General features: G+C 32.9%; 1 protein-coding gene across 1 annotated transcript; it reads right to left on the bottom strand.

Moving 5' to 3' along the window:
- Nucleotides 1-11,632: 11,632 nt before the first annotated feature.
- LOC143084309 (uncharacterized) lies at nucleotides 11,633-19,899 on the bottom strand. The gene is made up of 4 exons (XM_076260722.1): nucleotides 19,873-19,899; nucleotides 18,703-18,974; nucleotides 15,563-15,590; nucleotides 11,633-11,994 (listed from the first exon to the last, which is right to left on the bottom strand). The coding sequence occupies exons 2-4, from the start codon at nucleotides 18,895-18,897 to the stop codon at nucleotides 11,633-11,635; spliced, it is 585 nt and encodes a 194-aa protein (XP_076116837.1). The 5' UTR covers nucleotides 18,898-18,974; nucleotides 19,873-19,899.
- Nucleotides 19,900-20,240: the final 341 nt, after the last annotated feature.

Genomic DNA, 20,240 nt, shown 5'->3' on the forward strand with positions numbered 1-20,240 from the left:
TAGTTTTACGTATTAATGGTTTTGATGTTCTTTAAGATACTACTCCAGATTAGAACTGCCAAAGGCGAAAAATATAGTTCAATGGTTTCACTTTTTTAAAGTATTTAACTGCACACCTTCTCTTATTACTGTTATTATACTTTTGAACCAATTTTGTTTAGGGTGAAAAACATTAGAACTTGGGATGCGTTTTAAACGAAACTAAAACAATATCAAGACATACATTTCATACAGCCATACAATTTGACGCAAATTGATACATCAAAAGCAAAGTTTGCTAACTGTCACTTACATACTAAGAACCTCTGTATGTACACGTATTCGTGGAGCTCCGAGGACGTAATTTCGTTCATCAAAAATGTGTCGGACTTTAAAATACACTTACTGGATTTGTAGAAATTGTCATTGTAAATAAATTGTATGTAATACATGTATGTATTGTATATATAAAATAAATGTCTTCAACTTTTATTATTAGTACATATTTCTAGTCCCATCGTACATTACTGTTTTTCATGTAACAATAACGCAATGTAACCGTAGCCTCAATAATTATTGTTACATTCGTATTTAAACAGATCCTTACCCAACCATGCATTCCGGAATTTTGTCTCCAATGTAACAATAATATACTTATTATTGTTACATTTCCATGTAACCGTAGCCAGTGCCATTTGATTGACGTCTCAAATTATAACTGAATTAAAATATCTTGATTACGGTTTAACTCTCTTCCATTACTATAAATATCATAATAAAAAAACCACATGTATTTAAACTTTAAATAACTGTAATAGTAGGAATTAAGAACAAGAGGCTCTCAAGAGCCTGAATCGCTCACCTGAATTTTTTTGGTTTAATCTCTCATCAATGATTATTTTGGCTTTTCAATTTATTTAAATGTTCTTTGAATCGTCCTATTTTCTTCAAAAGCAAAAAAAAAATCATTTTCTCCTATGTTCTATTTTAGCCATAGGAGCTATGTTTCTTGACATACAAGGAAATGAAATATAAAATTCATACTAGATACTCTGAAACTCTGAAACTCATTTAGCCTAAGTTTGGCTGAAATTGATACAGCAGTTTCATAAGAGAAGATTTTTTAAAGTAAGTCAACATGATGAACAAATTGTGAAAAAAGTCTTTAAAGGGCAATAACTCCTAAAGAGGTCAATTGACAATTTTGGTCAAATTGACTTATTTGTAGATCTTACTTTGCTGATCATATTTGCTGTTTACAGTTTATCTTTATCTATAATAATATTCAAGATAATGACCAAAAACTGCAAAATTTCCTTAAAATTACCAATAAAGTGGCAGCAACCCAACAATTGGATGTTTGATTCATCTGAAAATTTCAGGGCTGATAGATATTGACCTAATGAACATTTTTACTCCATGTCAGATTTGCTCTTAATGCTTTCGTTTTTGAGATATAAGCCAAAAACTGCATTTGACCCCCTATGTTCTATTTTAAGTAACGGCGGCCATGTTTTTTGACGGATCAAAAATCAAAGCACACACTTTGTGCAGGATAATCTAAGGAACAACCATGCTAAGTTTTAACCAAATCCATTCAGTAGTTTCAGAGGAGAAGATTTTTTAAAGTTAGCAAATATGATGAACAAATTGTGAAAAATTGTCATTAAAGGACAATAACCCCTTAAGGGGTCAATTGACAATTTTGGTCATATTAACTTATTTGTAGATCTTACTTTGCTGATCTTTTTTGCTGTTTACAGTTTATCTTTATCTATAATAATATTCAAGATAATGACCAAAAACTGCAAAATTTCCTTAAAATTACCAATTAAGTGGCAGCAACCCAAAAATGGTTTGTTTGATTCATCTGAAAATTTCAGGGCTGATAGATCTTGACCTAATGAACATTTTTACCCCATGTCAGATTGCTCTAAATGCTTTCGTTTTTGAGATATAAGCCAAAAACTGCATTTGACCCCTATGTTCTATTTTAAGTAATGGCGGCCATGTTTTTTGACGGATCAAAAATCGAAGCGCACTTTTTGTGCAGGATATACTAAGGAACAATCATGTTAAGTTTCATTCAAATCCATTCAGTAGTTTCAGAGGAGAAGATGTTTGAAAAATTGTTAACGACGACGACGACGACGACGACGGACGCCAAGTGATGAGAAAAGCTCACATGGCCTTTTAGGCCAGGTGAGCTAAAAAACTTGTTTGTTACTTCAACTTGTTGAAAACATAAACGTTTCTCGAGCCTCGTTATTCGTTACCTTTTTATCGTTCATGCGATTTCTTTTCACATTATTTTTATGGGGAAATCGTTTACCAGCACAAAGTTGCTGAAGGAACCGCATAGAATTGATTCAAGAACACTTAACCAGTGTTCAAATGTGAAAAATTATAAAAAGAAACATATAACAAAAAAATCGAATTTTTCTGTACCGGAAATCGACAAGTCCTTGTAAATCAAAAACAATTACGGTGTGATACGCGTCACAGATTCGGACTTAATATTTTACAGAATATGCGACTTTGGAAGTTAAATAATGCCGTCCTGTAGAAAACAGTTGTTTAAGTTTTAATCTCAATATTTATTGAAGCACATTGAGCTAAATCAAAGCACGTGTAGCATTATGTTACATTGTAACACCAAAGGTCCAAAAGCGAAACAATCTTAAAATGACCTTGACATCGACCAATCAGAAAACTACAATAACAACAACTTTATTTGACAAGCATGAAGGAGGTCATTTGCGAGATAACGGAATAATATTAACAAGAATACAAATGAGCATACATTAAAGATTACTGAATTAAGATGATTTAAATAATCTCAATCATTTCAGACAAAAAACGAATAAAATGATTAATAATAAAGTACCTATCGTCGCTGTTATGCAAAAACCTCTTATCTCAATTTTTTGCAGAAATCTTTTTATCGAAGATTTAGAATTAAATATGTATGTTCCACTGTATGCGAGAATATCTGATCTTCTAACCAATCATTAACCTGAATTCTGACATGTGACGAAAAAGTGTAGTCGGATTGGTGAGACATTTTGTTGTGCGAAAATATCGTATCTCAAAAGAAAAACACTTTGCACAGCAGCTGACATTATTACAGTTACATCAATTTTAGGTTCTCAGGGCTAATATATTAGCTTAAAAATAATGAAAATACAATATAGGTGCAGAAATTTTTGCTCGTCTTGGTAATTGATTGGTTAAAAGATCAGATATTTTCGCATACAGCGAAACATACATATTAAATTCTAAATAATCGATAAAAAGATTTCAGTTTTTACTGCCTGGTGTAAAATTATCAAAACCTTAGATACGAGGTTTTTGCATAACAGCGACGCTATGTATCATCAGAAACCTCCCAATTTGAAAGGTACATAAATTTCGTCTTCTATGTAATTTGAAATTGCCGCCAACTTATATCAGCTGATTAATAGACTACTGACGTATGTAATACGTATCAATGACAAACAATATTCCTACGACTTTTGCCATTTGGGAAATGTAAACGACTCATCTTTATAGATTTTTGGCGATCAAATATTTCATACAATTGTTCTTTGACATCTTAGCCAACAGCACAGGGGATAATAAACTATAAAAGGATTTCTATCAAGCACTACTTCCTATGTGCAACTTCAAAACTTTTGGGTAAATCGACGACCATTTAACGTTTTTATGGTAACATTTTTTATATTCCAGAATAAAAAGTATGAAAAAAGTGTACAATTAGTTATAAATAACATGAAAGCCAGCCAGATAATAAAAGTGGCACATATTTCAGCATTTATTGGTTAGAACATAAATCTAGCGTGCTCGCATAAAGCAGCTTAACTGCTTAAAAATGATTTCAGTATAAAAACTTCTTTGCTTGTGTTTAAAATAAACCCTTAAGCCATACCTTCAGTTTCAGCAGATGCTGAGGTTGTACTTGGACTCATTTCCTGTGAATGATATTTCAAATCATTAGCAATATCTTCGTATCCATAATTACGTAATCCATCAACAAACACACCGTAAGCAGGTTCTCTCCTTTTAATCACAATATCCAGCAATGCTTTGTTCTGGTTATCTTGTCGCGGATAATGTTCAATATCACGTCTGTCATCTGCTGATATCACCAGATGTGTCATCATATGGTCTAAAATTTGGGTGATTTGTATGTCCTGTATGATTCTGTTTTCGTTTTCTCTTATTTTATCTGTAAATGAAGAAATTGCATTATTGAAAACAAAATATGTGTGTATAGTGGATCTGCAAGTAAAACAATGCTTTAAATGCTTACATTGTTGTTTTGTATTAAATTATTGCCCCAAAAACATCATTCATTTATAAGAAAATTGCAATGAAATGTAAACAAAGATTAAATCAATTATTGTTATTCAAAATTTAAAGTAAAAATATGTTTATAGAATATATCGCATAATTGACATTCACATGCAAATTAGCTGTCTTCCACTTATCAAATATTTTTCTATTGTGATGAACATTTTGATATACCAAACTAGAGCCTCTAAAGAGCCTGTGTCGCTCACCTTGGTTTATGTGAATATTAACAAAGGACACAGATGGATTCAAGACAAAATTGTGCTTTGGTGATGGTGATGCGTTTGTAGATCTTACTTAACTGAAAATTCTTGCTGCTTACAATTATCTCTATCTATAATGAACTTGGCCCAGTAGTAACAGTGGAAAAAGTTAGTAACAATTTTACAAATTTTGTGAAAATTGTTAAAAAATGACTATTTAAAGGGCAATAACTCCTTAGGGGGTCAATTGACCATTTTGGTCATGTTGACTTCATTTTAGGTCTTACTTTGCTGTACATTATTACTGTTACAGTATATCTCTATCTATAATAATATTCAAGATAATAACCAAAAACAGCAAAATGTCCTTAAAATTACCAATTCAGGGGCAGCAACCCAACAAAGGGTTGTCCGATTGGTCTGTTAAATTCAGGGCAGATAGATCTTGACCTGATTAACAATTTTACCCCATGTCAGATTTGCTCTAAATGCTTTGGTTTTTGAGTTATACTCCCTAAAACTGCATTTACCCCTATGTTCCAGGCCTCGACAATAACGCTTGTCCGATTGTCCGGTACCAAAGGGAAAAAAGGTCGGACAAGTAAAAGCTGTATCAAGCTTGTCCGTCGGGACAAGTACAATTATTCAGCAGAAAATAAATTTAACCAATTTTGATGAACAAAGTAATTATAAACAAAAAAAAGAAAACAAATATTAGTTTGACATGTTTCTGCATTCTGTTTATTCATATGCAAAACCTTTTTCTTCAACATGTTTACTTGCAATCAATAATTTTTAACTGGTTCTTCGTCAGGTACTTTTCAACAGGTAAAAGGTATACTATTCTCGGAAAACAGTCTTACTGATCCGAATCAATGATGAGCTTTGTAGATAAGGTAACTTTACAAGGCAGTTCGTCACCTTTACAGATTGAAATAAACATTTAATTTTCCCATAGGCAACAACGGTAGCCTTTTTCGAGATACAGAATTTAGAAGGTTTTTTTTTTTAACGAAACCTTGCAAGAATCAAAGAAAAAGTTATTAGGACAGTATTTTTTGGTCCCAAAAATATAGGTTCGTGTTGCTTTTCTTAGTGTATTTTGTACTTATCTCCCATGCCTATCAATTTTGCCCTTAAAAATACGTGTCTTGTCCTAGCGTTGAAAAGTCATCTCAAGGCCTTAAGGGCTACAGAATAACTTTAATTTGCCTTTTGTATAAAGCAGAGTGCACGAAGTCTCTAAAAATTAAAAATAAAGGGCGAACATATCGACCAATCAGGATTAGCCATACTCTTAATTCTGAATACCATGTTATGCTCATAAAATGGCTGCGCCCATAAAATCTAATGGTATATTGTAACCTACAGGTTTAGCTCCAAGTTTAAAAGACAGCTTGGCACCATAGGAGACATATTGAGTAGATTGATAGACAGTTTAGCAAGGCAGGAGACATTTCGGGACCAAGACAAATCAGTACCTCATTTTGCTACATTATTATGTTCCTTATAACAAATATCATACTAGTAATATTTTCACAATTCTTATTTTTTTTTATTTACCATTAAATTCACAAAATCATATTTGATCATAAGTAGAAAAAAAACAATACTGACAATATGGTGACCTATAGTTGTTAATTCCTGTGTCATTTGGTCTCTTGCAGAGAGTTGTATCATTGGCAATCATACCTTATCTTCTTCTTTTTATTGATTGCATTTCAATAAACTTTTTTCAACTTAAAAAAAACCAGGATTATACAAATCCCATTAGCCTATCAGATGGTGCCTCATGTTTAGAGTCTGATGAGACTGGCATTGATGAAAAACTAGAACCTAAATGCTGTGACATGACTAGATTCAGTTGAACTTTACTCATATTTTTGAAAAGTATTTCGAATCAAAAGAAATACATTGTACATCAAATCCTGTCTATTGTTTAAATTCGTTTTGTTCCTTTAATCAACTAAAATATAAAAAGGTTATTTTTAATAGAAATGTTTTGAACAAGTAACAATTTCATTCGGACAGGTAAATTTTGGTATGTACTTGTCCTACAGGACAAATTGAAAAAAAAGTTATTGTAGAGGCCTATGTTCTATTTTTAGACGTGGTGGCCATCTTGGTTAGTTGGCCGGGTGACAGGACACATTTTTTAAACTAGATACCCAAATGATGATTGTGGCCAAGTTTGGTTTAATTTGGTCCAGTAGTTTCAGAGGAGAAGATTTTTGTAGGACGACGACGTACGCAGGACGACGACGGATGCCGGACACAAAGTGCTGGGAAAAGCTCAATTGGCCCTGTGGGCCAGATGAGCTAAAAACAATACTTGAACTGAAACAATTATGAATATTTTAGTTAAGTAACATAGATTGGTAATTAATAACCTAACAGTCTAAAAATTTCAGAGGATAAGAGAAATACATAATGTGTCAGTCATTAAGTAGCACGAGGTAATGACTGTATACTAATGTCAAAACTTCCCAAAAAGATACCAGAGGGACATCCAAACTTACAAGTCGAAAATAAACTGACAACACCATGGCTAACTAGAGGCTCTCAAGAGCCTGTGTAGTTCACCTTGGTCTATGTGCATATTATACAATGGACACAGATAAATTCATGACAAAATTGTGTTTTGGTGATCATGATGTGTTTGTAGATCTTACTTTACTGGACATTCTTCTTGCTACAATTATCTCTATCTATAATGAACTTGGCCCAGTCATTACAGTGGAAAATATTTTCTAAAAATTTACAAAAATTTACAAAAATTTATGAAAATTGTTAAATAATGACTATAAAGGGCAATAACTCCTTAAGGGGTAAACTAAAAATTTTGGTCATGTTGACTTATTTGTAAATCTTACTTTGCTGAGTATTATTGCTGTTAACAGTTTATCTTTATCTATTATAATATTCAAGATAACCAAAAACTGCAAAATTTCCTTAAAATTACTAATTCTGGGGCAGCAACCCAACATCAGGTTGTCTGTTTTGTATGAATATTTCAGGGCAGATAGATCTTGACCTGATAAACAATTTATCCCCTGTCAGATTTGCCATAAATGCTTTGGTTTTATATAGAGATATAAGCCAAAATCTACATTTCGCTCCTATGTACTATTTTTAGCCATGGCGGCCATCTTGGTTGGTTGGCAGGGTCACGCCACACATTTTCAAAAGAAGATACCCAAATGATTATTGTGGCCAAGTTTGGTTAAATTTGGCCCAGTAGTTTCAGAGGAGAAGATTTTTTAAAAGAATACTAATTATATATAAAATTTAAAAACTAGAGGCTCTCAAGAGCCTGTGTCGCTCACCTTGGTCTATGTGCATATTATACAATGGACACAGATAAATTCATGACAAAATTGTGTTTTGGTGATCATGATGTGTTTGTAGATCTTACTTTACTGGACATTCTTCTTGCTACGATTATCTCTATCTATAATGAACTTGGCCCAGCAATTACAGTGGAAAACATTTTCAAAAAATTTACTAAAATTTATGAAAATTGTTAAATAGTGACTATAAAGGGCAATAACTCCTTAAGGGGCAACCTAAAAAAATTGGTCATGTTTACTTATTTGTAGATCTTACTTTGCTGAACATTATTGCTGTTTACAGTTTATCTCCATCTATTATAATATTCAAGATAATAACCAAAAACTGCAAAATTTCCTTAAATTTTACTAATTCTGGGGCAGCAACCCAACACCAGGTTGTCTGATTTGTCTGAAAATTTCAGAGCAGATAGATCTTCACCTGCAAAACTAGTCATCCCCTGTCAGATATGCTCTAAATGCTTTGGTTTCAGAGATATAAGCCAAAATCTACATTTCGCCCCTATGTACAATTATTAGCCATAGCGGCCATCTTGGTTGGTTGGCAGGGTCACGCCACACATTCTTGAAACTAGATACCCAAATGATGATTGTGGCTAAGTATGGTTATATTTGGCCCAGTAGTTTCAGAGGAGAAGATTTTTTAAAAGAATAAAAATTTTAGGAAAAATGGTTAAAAATTGACTATAAAGGGCAATAACTCCTTAATGGGTCAACTGACAATTTTGGTCTTTTAACTTATTTGTAGATCTTTTTTTGCTGAACATTATTGCTGTTTACAGTTTATCTCTATCTATAATAATATTCAAGATAATAAGCAAAAACTGCAAAATTTCCTTAAAATTACTAATTCAGGGGCAGCAACTCAACAACGGGTAGTCCGAAATTGTCTGAAAATTTCAGGGGAGATAGATCTTGACCTGATTAACACTTTTACCCCATATCAGATTTGCTCTTAATGCTTTGGTTTTTGAGTTATAAGCCAAAAACTGCATTTTACCCCTATGTTCTATTTTTAGCCATGGCGGCCATCTTGGTTGGTTGGCCAGGTCACGCCACACATTTTTTAAACTAGATATTCCAAAGATGATTGTGGCCAAGTTTGGATTAATTTGGCCCAGTAGTTTCAGAGGAGAAGATTTTTCTAAAAGATTACGAAGATTTACGAAAAATGGTTAAAATTGACTATAAAGGGCAATAACTCCTGAAGGGGTCAACTGACCATTTTGGTCATGTTGACTTATTTGTAAATCTTACTTTGTTGAACATTATTGCTGTTTACAGTTTATCTCTATCTATAATAATATTCAAGTTAACAACTAAAAACAGCAAAAATTCCCTAAAATTACCAATTCAGGGGCAGCAACCCAACAACGGGTTGTCGGATTCATCTGAAAATTTGAGGGCAGATAGATCTTGACCTGATAAACAATTTTACTTATGTCATATTTGCTCTAAATGCTTTGGTTTTAGAGTTATAAGCCAAAATCTACATTTTACCCCTATGTTCTATTTTTAGCCATGTCAGCCATCTTGGTTGGTTGGCAGGGTCACGCCACACATTTTTTAAACTACATACCCAAATGATGATTTTGGCCAAGTTTGGATTAATTTGGCCCAGCAGTTTCAGAGGAGAAGATTTTTGTAAAAGAATACTAATATTTACGAAAAATGGTTAAAAATTGACTATAAAGGGCAATAACTCATAAAGGGGTCAACTGACCATTTCGGTCATGTTGACTTATTTGTAAATCTTATTTTGCTGAACATTATTGCTGTTTACAGTTTATCTCTATCTATAATAATATTCAAGATAATAACCAAAAACTAAAATTTCCTTAAAATTACCAATTTAGGGGCAGCAACCCAACAACGGGTTGTCCGATTCATCTGAAAATTTCAGGGCATATAGATGTTGACCGATTAACAGTGTTACCCTCTGTCAGATTTGCTCTAAATGCTTTAGTTTTTGAGTTATAAGCCAAAATCTGCATTTTACCCCAATGTTCTATTTTGGTTGGTTGGCCGGGTCATCGGACACATTTTTTAAACTAGATACCCCAATGATGGTTGTGGCCAAGTTTGGTTTAATGTAGCCCAGTAGTTTCAGAGGAGAAGATTTTTGTAAAAGTTAACGACGACGGACGACAACAACGCCGGACGCCGACGCCGGACGCCGACGCTGGACGCCAAGTGATGGGAAAAGCTCACGTTGCACTGTCGGCTAAAAAAGAGACATACAGACAAACAATAACTACCGAAGGCAAACACCAACCCATTCCAATTTAGGTTGCTTTTTGCGGAATTGTCATCACTTGGCGTTATAAAGCTATGATTTTCAACTAGTGGTCAGGGTCTTTTTTTTAATAGAGGCAGCTTAACAATTGGCAGAAGAGAAGAGATTGTTGATGAGGTACAGCAGAATGCCAACTTTCAATATATTTTACAAATTTAAAGCATAATTTCATTTAACAAAGATAGCATAATGAAAAAAAAACATATGCTCAACTTTTGTCAAAATGCTGCACTGGTTTCTCTAAAAATTAAAGAACCTTAGTGGGAGCGCTCACATACCCCACGTCCCCACATTGTCATTGGAGAAATAAAAAATGTGTAAGAAAAAAAAATGAATCATAATTTCCTGTCAATATGCACATCTACATAGTATGTCCTTATTATCTAAAAAGTTTTCGTGAAATTCTGTTGTGTGGTTTTAAAGGAGTTGTGATGACAAACTGTTGCAGAAGTACATTGAAGCAAATAAGTTCAAAGGGGCGTAACTCCTAGAAAAAAAAATTGAATCGTAATTTCCTATCGATATGTACATCTACATAGTATGTCCTTATTATCTAAAAAGTTTCATGAAATTCTGTTGTGTGGTATCAGAGGAGTTGCGATGACAAACTGTTGCAGTAGTACATTGAAGCAAATAAGTTCAAATGAGCGCAACTCCTAGAAAAAAATTGAATCGTAATTTCCTGTCGATATGCACAACTACATAGTATGTCCTTATTATCTAAAAAGGTTTCATGAAATTCTGTTGTGTGGTTTTAGAGGAGTTGCGATGACAAGAAACAGGACTGACGGATGGACGGACGGACACACAGACAGATGGAGGGGTCAAAAACATTATACCCTCCGCAACTCGTTGTGTGGGGTATAATTAAGTTGAGACATTCAAGATATTAGTTTGGAAGAAAGATATTTTTTTCAAATTGTGTCACTAGTTTAGAAAGAGTGATGGATGCGAAGTGTATAAACACTATTTATTACTAATAAAAACTATCTGACAAGAATATTTTATTTGAGAGTGCACGCAGTGCAATTTTCTATATAACTAGCTATAGCATTTCAAAGGGAAATAGTTGTACACATATTTATGAGTTGTGATTTTCAAACTCATTCAAAATATAAACCTTTGATATAACTTACATCATAATCTGATAAGAAATGTAAATTACCAAGCGTGACTGCAGTTTTCCATATAACTAATTATTCCATTGGGTATTATATAACACTAGTCATAACTATTTTACAAGTAGCAATTTAGCACTGATTTTCGAACTTATATGACAAATTGCTATTATAAATCTTAGATATAAATTTTATAAACAAATTGAACACAGATAATTGTTTGCAGGACTAGGCAGACATACCTAATGAAGGACAAACAAATAGAATGCAAGAGTTTAATAAAACCATTGCACTTGTTTTTTCTTTAATCACATAACTTAAATTGTGAGCTATTTATTTACTTAGACTTGTCATATAAGTAGTTATACCTGTAACAGTTTCTATCGCTTTAAGTGTATTGGGATCAACATCCTTTAGAACCTCCTTTAAACACTTTGCCCCTTTACCAATATTTACAAATGCTTGCTCAAGAACCCGTATTGTAGGTTTCACTGTTCTGTCTTTCCTCCATGTAAACAAAACTTCCTTATTCTGTGCCGGCAAATCACGATCACATTTCTCTTTGATATTCTCTATCTCTTCTACAGACAGTCCAAGTTCTATTCCTAGTTGGAAGACTATCTTGCCAATCAGCGGTGCTAATCTATCTAAAATTTCATCTGATGGAATACAGCCTAGAATATCGTCAGGAATACCTATATGGAATAAGAAATAAAATATATCTACAGAGAATTCGTCAACGCTTAGTAAAGACTCAAATTGCAGTGTTACCCCGAATGCTTTATAAAACAATGGAATAGTGTTTATCCTTCACAGTTAAATGTGTGTTATGCTTGTGAAAACTAAAGTATAAAACTTTGCATCCATTTTTCAGCTAGTGCTAAAAATCAAATATGGTATTGTATTAAACATCTGGATTCAATTCCCCCATTTCTTCAATGCAATTTTATCATTGATACAGGGCATATTCTTTATTCCCTATATTTGACTGCCGACTTTTAATTATTTTCTCAACCCAATTCTCTGTACCTCTGTACCTTACGATCGTGCCATAAACCAAATGCACCTAATTATTTGTTTCAGGGCAAATTACTAAACAACACATTGACCAATGGACTATAAAAATGAGACTATGTCAGATACATCAAATATAGTTGACAAATTACTTATAGGGTCTGTGATAGTGACTTCACCAGGAAACCCCATCCTGTATCATAGAAGAAATGATGTCAGGGTCAGATAAACAAGCAGACGGACATTTGTATTGTTGCAATCATTTTACACAATAAACATAATTGACGTATTGCTAATAGTATCTGAAAAAATGCCCAATCATAAAAAGTAGCATTGACACATTAAATGAACCATGAAAATTGAGTGAAGTTCAGTCAGACATGTACATGTTACATTCATTCAACTCAACAAATATAGTTTGATTTTTGAGATACAAACTTAAACCTGTAAACAGCACCTTAATCATTGATTCATGAATAAAGGTCAATTTCAGTTGAATCTTGTCTAATTGACAAAAAAACATAACATACTTATCATAACAGAGACATTCACATTACTGAACTAGAGGCTCTAAAGAGCCTGTGTCGCTCACCTTGGTCTATGTGCATATTAAACAAAGAACACAGATGGATTCATGACAAAATTGTGTTTTGTTGATGCTGATGTGTTTGTAGATCTTATTTTACTGAAATTCTTGCTGCTCACAATTATCTCTATCTATAATGAACTTGACCCAGTAGTAACACTGGAAAATATTTTGTAAAAATTTACAAAATTTGTGAAAATTGTTAAAAAATGACTATGAAGGGTAATAACTCCTTAAGGGGTCAAATGACCATTTTGGTTATGTTGACTTATTTGTAGGTCTTACTTTGCTGTAAATTATTGCTGTTTACAGTTTATCTCTATCTATAATAATATTCAAGATAATGACCAAAAGGCAGCAAAATTTTCTTAAATTACCAATTTAGGGGCAGCAACCCAACAACAGGTTACCTGAATGTTTGAAAATTTCAAGGCAGATACATCTAGACCTAATTAATATTTTTATCCTATCAGATTTGCTTTAAATGCTTTGGTTTTAGCAATATGAGCCAAAAACTGCATTTGACCCCTATGTTCTATTTTCAGCCATTTCGGCCATCTTGGTTCACGGGCGGGGTCATCGGACACCCTCAAACTTGATATCCTAATGATGATTGTGGACAAGTTTGGTTAAATTGGTCTTAGTTGTTTCAGAGGAGAAGATGTTTGTAAAAGATTACAAAAAATTACGAAAAATTGTTAAATAGTGACTATAAAGGGCAATAAGGAGTCAACTGACATTTTTGGTCCTGTTGACTTATTTGTAGATTTTTCTTTGCTGAACATTATTGCTGTTTATAGTATATCTCTATCTATTATAATATTCAAGATAATAACCAAAAATTGCAAAATTTCCTCAAAATTACCAATTCAGGGGCAGCAACCTAACAATGGGTTGTCCGCTTCATCTGAAAATTTCAGGGCATATAGATCTTGACCTGGTAAACAAATTTACCCCATGTCAGATTTGCTCTAAATGCTTTGGTTTCAGAGATATAAGCCAAAATCTACATTGTATCCCTATGTTCTATTTTTAGCCGTGGCGGCCATCTTGATTGGTTGTCTGGGTCACCGGACACATCTTTTTAACCAGATACCCCAATGATGATTGTGGCTAAGTTTGGTTAAATTTGGCCCAGTAGTTTCAGAGAAGAAGATTTTTGTAAAAGCTAACGACGACGGACGACGGACGCCAAGTGATGAGAAAAACTCACTTGGCCCTTTGGGCCATGTGAGCTAAAAATACAAGTTTTGTTTTTCGATGGACATATACAAATCATAAACTTTGTAACGTAAGGAATCTGCATACAAGGTATAATTTAAGCACCTAAGTCTTTTACTTTCTGAAATATAAAGCTTAATTAAATAGTTTAACGCCACTAGATTGTCTGACATACAGCAACATTTGTCACAATTGTGACTAAAATGAAAAAAGACAAACAACAGTATACCAAACGCAATGTAGAAAAATACATTGTATGATTCATTGAAGTCACAATTGCTAAGTTTATATGTTTGTGTTAAAAATGTCTAAGATTCAAAGGTCGGAAAATTGGTAAAAACGTTTGCCCATGTTATAGTTTTTTCTGTCTACTATTATCAAGTCTTTCAAGATGTAAGACAAAACATATCATTGTAACCGTATGTTCTATATTCAGCCATAGCAGCCATGTTTGTTTACAGAACAACATTGTTGGTGCATACTCTAAGAAATATTCACTCTAGGTTTGTTAAAATTGGTTCAATAGTTTCTGATGAGGTGAATATCTTTATAAAAGTAGACGAGGTAATTAGTCAACAAACTATTGACACAGATAGTTTCAATGTTTTGCATAGTAAACATGTTTATAGTTATTAAAGGTACCAGGATGATAAATTTAGTACGCCAGACGCGCGTTTTGTCTACATAAGACTCATCAGTGACGCTCATATAAATATTACAGATCCATGAAATGCACACTTCGGTCTTACATATTTAACGATTTTCCAGATTTGACTTGAATTTGACCTCAATAGCATAGATAGCAAATTTAGTTCATCGAAGTTAATTTCCACTTGTAAAACATTTACACCTAAACATTTTAAAAATACATTTTATGTTTTTGTTGGTTGGGGTTGACTGGAAACTTAAATACTGAAGATGAGGTTTAAAATGACAGACTGATCAAATGACGCAAACTGTTAATAATTGATCACATCGGCTATACGAAAGTATAAGGATATGAAAAGGGGACTAAAAAAGGCATTTAATTTTTGCACCAAGTTCCTCTTTAAAATTTATAATGATTTTATTGGAATAAATTCAGGGAAGCAGTCAGGACCTTTACAACCAAATAACGCATGGAAGATGGACATCTGCAAAGAGAGTGATTATATTTTGTAAGGAATGTTCTTACTGTTTTGTAATAAACTAAGCAAAATATTTCCAAATAATCATAAGGTATATGCTTACTGCTTTGTAATCAAACAAGATATATATCAAACTGATAAAGACAATATCATTATAATTACTTATCAATCCCATGAAATGTGAAATATTCAAGTTGCACAGTTAGGTGAAAGGGAATCAATATGACCTCTTGTTTACGTTAACTACCCTTAATCAAGTAAGAAAAAAACTTTTTAAATATACCATGCAAAGCCTTTATATATCAAAGTACTTACTAGAGTTAACTTGTTTTCTCTGACGTACCTGAAAATATAGTAATATTAAAAATCAATTTATTGCAGGGTGATGAGTTAAATCTATCATTGTTCCATGCATGTTATATGAAGACAAGTTCGTTCAGTTATCACAGAAGTAAAGGGTCCATACCAGATGCAAAAGAAATGATCAAATTATTCATTGCTTTTGACGGTTTTGCTCAAAGATATAAACTTAACCTTAACAAAAAAATATGTTAAAAAGTATAGCAAAAGTACAAAATTCAAAGACAAATTCAAAAACAAATTTAAACGATATCAATTAACTGACTAAGTGTTAAACAGCGGCTTTATTCACGACTTGGTGCAGGAATTTTTCCAAAGATGAAATTTGTTATACCTTATTGATAGCCAGCTGCAATTCACCCTTTTATGATAGTTGTATATAGTTTTGTTGAATTGACACTATTGTGTGAGTAACCCAAACAGATGTAAAAGGTCAATGTGCCAATAATTAAGATTTTAAACAGCCAAAACTATGTGAACATTCATCACATACATGCAACGCAGGTAAGTAAAACATTCAAACAAAAATACAAATTGATGTATCAATCACGAAGAAAAAATGTAGTAGATATATGATTTTAAAATTTACAATGACGTAAAAAAAGTGTTTGTCATGGTTAGCACATACTGTATATAGAATAAATATACACTTTCTCGATAAGTAAAACTTAAGGTAAACTAGAGGCTCTAAAGAGCCTGTGTCGTTCACCTTGGTCTATGTGAATACTAAACAAAGGACACAGATGGATTCAAGACAAAATTGTGGTTTGGTGATGGTGATGTGTTTGTAGACCTTACACTGCTTTTAAATTATGTTTTGTACTTAAGTCATTGTCCATTAACCTGGAAACCCTTTTCCCCCCTTTTTAAGAGCCTGTGTCGCTCACCTTTGTCTTTGTGCATATTAAACAATGGACACAGATAAATTCACGACAAAAATGTGTTTTGGTGATGGTGACGTCTATGTACATCTTACTGTACTGAACATTCTTGTTGCTACAATTATCTCTATTTATAATGATCTTGGCCCAGTAATTTATACAGTGGAAAATATTTTTTTTAAATTTACCAAAATTTATGAAAAATGTAAAAAATTGACTATAAAGGGCAATAACTCCTTAAGAGGTCAATTGACAATTTTAATCATGTTGTCTTTTTTGTAGATCTTATTTTGCTGAACATTATTGCTGTTTGCTGTGTATCTCTATTTATATAAATATTCAAGATAATAACCAAAAACGACAACATTTCCTTAAAATTACCAATTCAGGGGCAGCAACCTAACAACAGGTTGTACGATTCATCTGAAAATTTCAGGACGGATAGATGTTGACCTAATACACAATGTTACCCCCTGTCAGATTTGCACTAGATCCTTTGGATTTTGAGTTATAAGCCAAAAACTGCATTTTACACAAATATTTTATTTTTAGCCATGGCGGCCATCTTGGTTGGATGGCCAGGTCACCGGACACATTTTTTTAAACTAGATACCCCAAAGATAATTGTGGCCAAGTTTGGATTAATTTAGCTCAGTAGTTTCAGAGGAGAAGATTTTTGTAAAAGATTACTAAGATTTACGAAAAATGGATAAAAATTGACTACAAAGGGCAATAACTCCTAAAGGGGTCAACTGACCATGTTGATCATGTTGACTTATTTGTAGATCTTACTTTGCTGAACATTATTGCTGTTTACAGTTTATCTCTATCTATAATAGTATTCAAGATAATAACCAAAATCAGCAAAATTTCCTTAGAATTACAAATTCAGGGGCAGCAACTCAACAACAGTTTGTCCGATTCATCTGAAAATTTTAGGGCAGATAGATCTTGACCTGATAAACAATTTTACCCCCACGTCAGATTTGCTCTAAATGCTTTGGTTTTTGAGTTATAAGCCAAAAACTGCATTTTACCCCTATGTTCTATTTTTAGCCATGGCGGCCATGTTTTTTGGTGAAATGGAAATTAAAACACAAACTTTATTCTAGATACCATAGGAATCAATCAGATGAAGTTTGGTTTGAATTGGTTCAGTAGTTTCAGAGAAAAAGATCTTTGAAATAGTTTACGACGGACGGACGACGACGGATGCCAAGTGATGGCAAAAGCTCACATTTCCTTTAAGGAAAGGTGAGCTAAAAACTAAGTACATGGTTAGATTCAGCATATCAAAGAACCCCAAGATTTCAATTTTTGTTAAAATCAAACTAAGTTTAATTTTGGACCCTTTTGGACCTTTATGAAGACCAATTTGAAAACGGGACCAAAAATTAAGAATCAAAATACATGGTTAGATTCGATATATCAAAGAACCCCAATAGTTCAATTTTTGATGAAATCAAACAAAGTTTAATGTTGGATCCTTTTGGCCCCTAATTTATTGGGACCAAAACTCCCAAAATCAATCCAAACCTTCCTTTTGTGGTCATGAACCTTGTGTTAAAATTTCATAGATTTCTATTAACTTATACTAAAGTTATTGTGCAAAAACAAAGAAAAATGCTTATTTGGGCCCTTTTTTGCCCCTAATTCCTAAACTGTTGGAACCAAAACACCCAAAATCGATCCCAACCTTTCTTTTATGGTCATAAACCTTGTGTTTAAATTTCATAGATTTCTATTTACTCTTACTAAAGTTAGAGTATGAAAACCAAATATCTTCGGACAACGACGACTAAGGACGACGACGCCAACGTGATACCAATATACGACCAAAACATTTTCAATTTATGCGGTCCTATAAAAACCTGATGGCGAAATGTATAGATACAGAGTCATATCTGAATCCATACGATAACAAAAACATGATAACATGAAGACAAATAAAGGGGAAACTAAAGTAAAATGAAAAGATAAACAACTTCAGAACTAGAATCTATAACTTGCGACCATCTTGCATTATTTGTGAAGTCGACACTAAATATGTATTTATTAGGTCTTGGTACTTTCCAATGATTGTTTTAGATCAAAGTCAAAGGTATACTGCAAGACAGACAATTACACCTTAAAACCATACCTTATGTCAAGTATATTTATATATAAAAAGATAAATACAATTGCACCTGTCCATTGCAGTACGTAATAGCTTACCACACATAATTTATGTGGTGTTATTTCAATTTTCCTCAATCCTTTGTCCAATTCTGTGAATCGTATTTCATCATTCTCTTTCAAATGCATTAGTGTCAAAAATTTGACAATCTGTATATTTCCTGGGTAATTGTCTTCCATGTCATTCCATACCATCTCTTCAATTCCAAGATGAAGAGCTAAATCGTGAAGCATGCGTGTCTCACAATTAACAGACAGACGAAGCAACTCTGAGTCACTTGGAATCTGAGATAATGCATCTTCACTCAAACCTAAACATGATTTAAAAAAAAACTTTGTGAAGATAGAATGTTAGTATACTGAGATATGATGAGAGAACTATTCAACATTGATAGCTATGTGGTACGTAATATTAGCAACATATGCAGTAGCCTTATTCTAATTTCTGCGAAACTATGTTCACAAAATACACCTAAATATATGTTTTAAATGTATCACATACTTTAATATGTTGACAGCAATCGGAGACAATTTACCCAGAAAATGTCTAGGATATATTTTAGTAATTTACAGCAATTAATCTTAACTGAAACTTGCAAATCATATTTTTTTAAATTGAAAGTTACTAATACATGTATCTTTGGTTATTGTTATTGTAATATAAGGGAGAAAGTTTGGTACCATTAAAACGTTTAATCCCGCTGCAATTGTTTGCACCTGTACTATGTCAGGAATCTGATGTTCAGTAGTTTTTTGATGTGGTTCATAAGTGTTTCTTGTTTTGTGTTTTTTTTTTATATAGATTAGACCGTTGGTACTCCCGTTTGAATGGTTTTACACAGGTAATTTTTTGGGGCCCTCTATAGCTTGTTGTTCGGTGTGAGCCAAGGCTCCGTGTTAAAAACCGTACCTTGACCACGTTGACCTATAATGGTTTACTTTTATTAATTGTGACTTGGATGGAGAGTTGTCTCATTGGAACTCATACCAAATCTAACTATATGTATATTTGGTAAATTAAATTGTAAACTCAGATGGTAAAAACCCATTACTTTTCCACAGATTTTCCAATCTGATATATATGTGAAATATCATTATGTTGAAAACACTATATTGTCTAAGCGTTAATATCAGCACTAAAGCACATCAGTAGCATGGTTTATGACAATATGAAATTGGATATTTTCATAAGTTAAATGATACATTTACCTGGACAATTAGCATCACACTGTTTTTGTTCCTGTAAAATAGAAAATAACTCTACAATTCAAGTATTTGTATAATTCCATGTTAGCAACCTACTTGCTTATCAGTCCATACAAATTATTTCATTTTGTAAAATGTGTGAAATTAATGACAAAGCACGCATGATAAAACAATACAATATTGACAAATGCTAATAGTTACTACAAGTAAAATCCAGTAAATATTATAAATATCAATCTGCTCCTCTACCTTACAAAACAAGGTTAAACAAAGAGGTGTCATATCAACATTATCATCCTTTGTTCCTCCGTCTGATACATTTTATGTTTAGTTACTATCATACCAACATCAACAAGTTGGTACAGATATAA

This window comes from Mytilus galloprovincialis, chromosome 7 (genome assembly GCF_965363235.1).
Source record: "Mytilus galloprovincialis chromosome 7, xbMytGall1.hap1.1, whole genome shotgun sequence".
NCBI classification, from domain to species: Eukaryota; Metazoa; Mollusca; class Bivalvia; order Mytilida; family Mytilidae; genus Mytilus; species Mytilus galloprovincialis.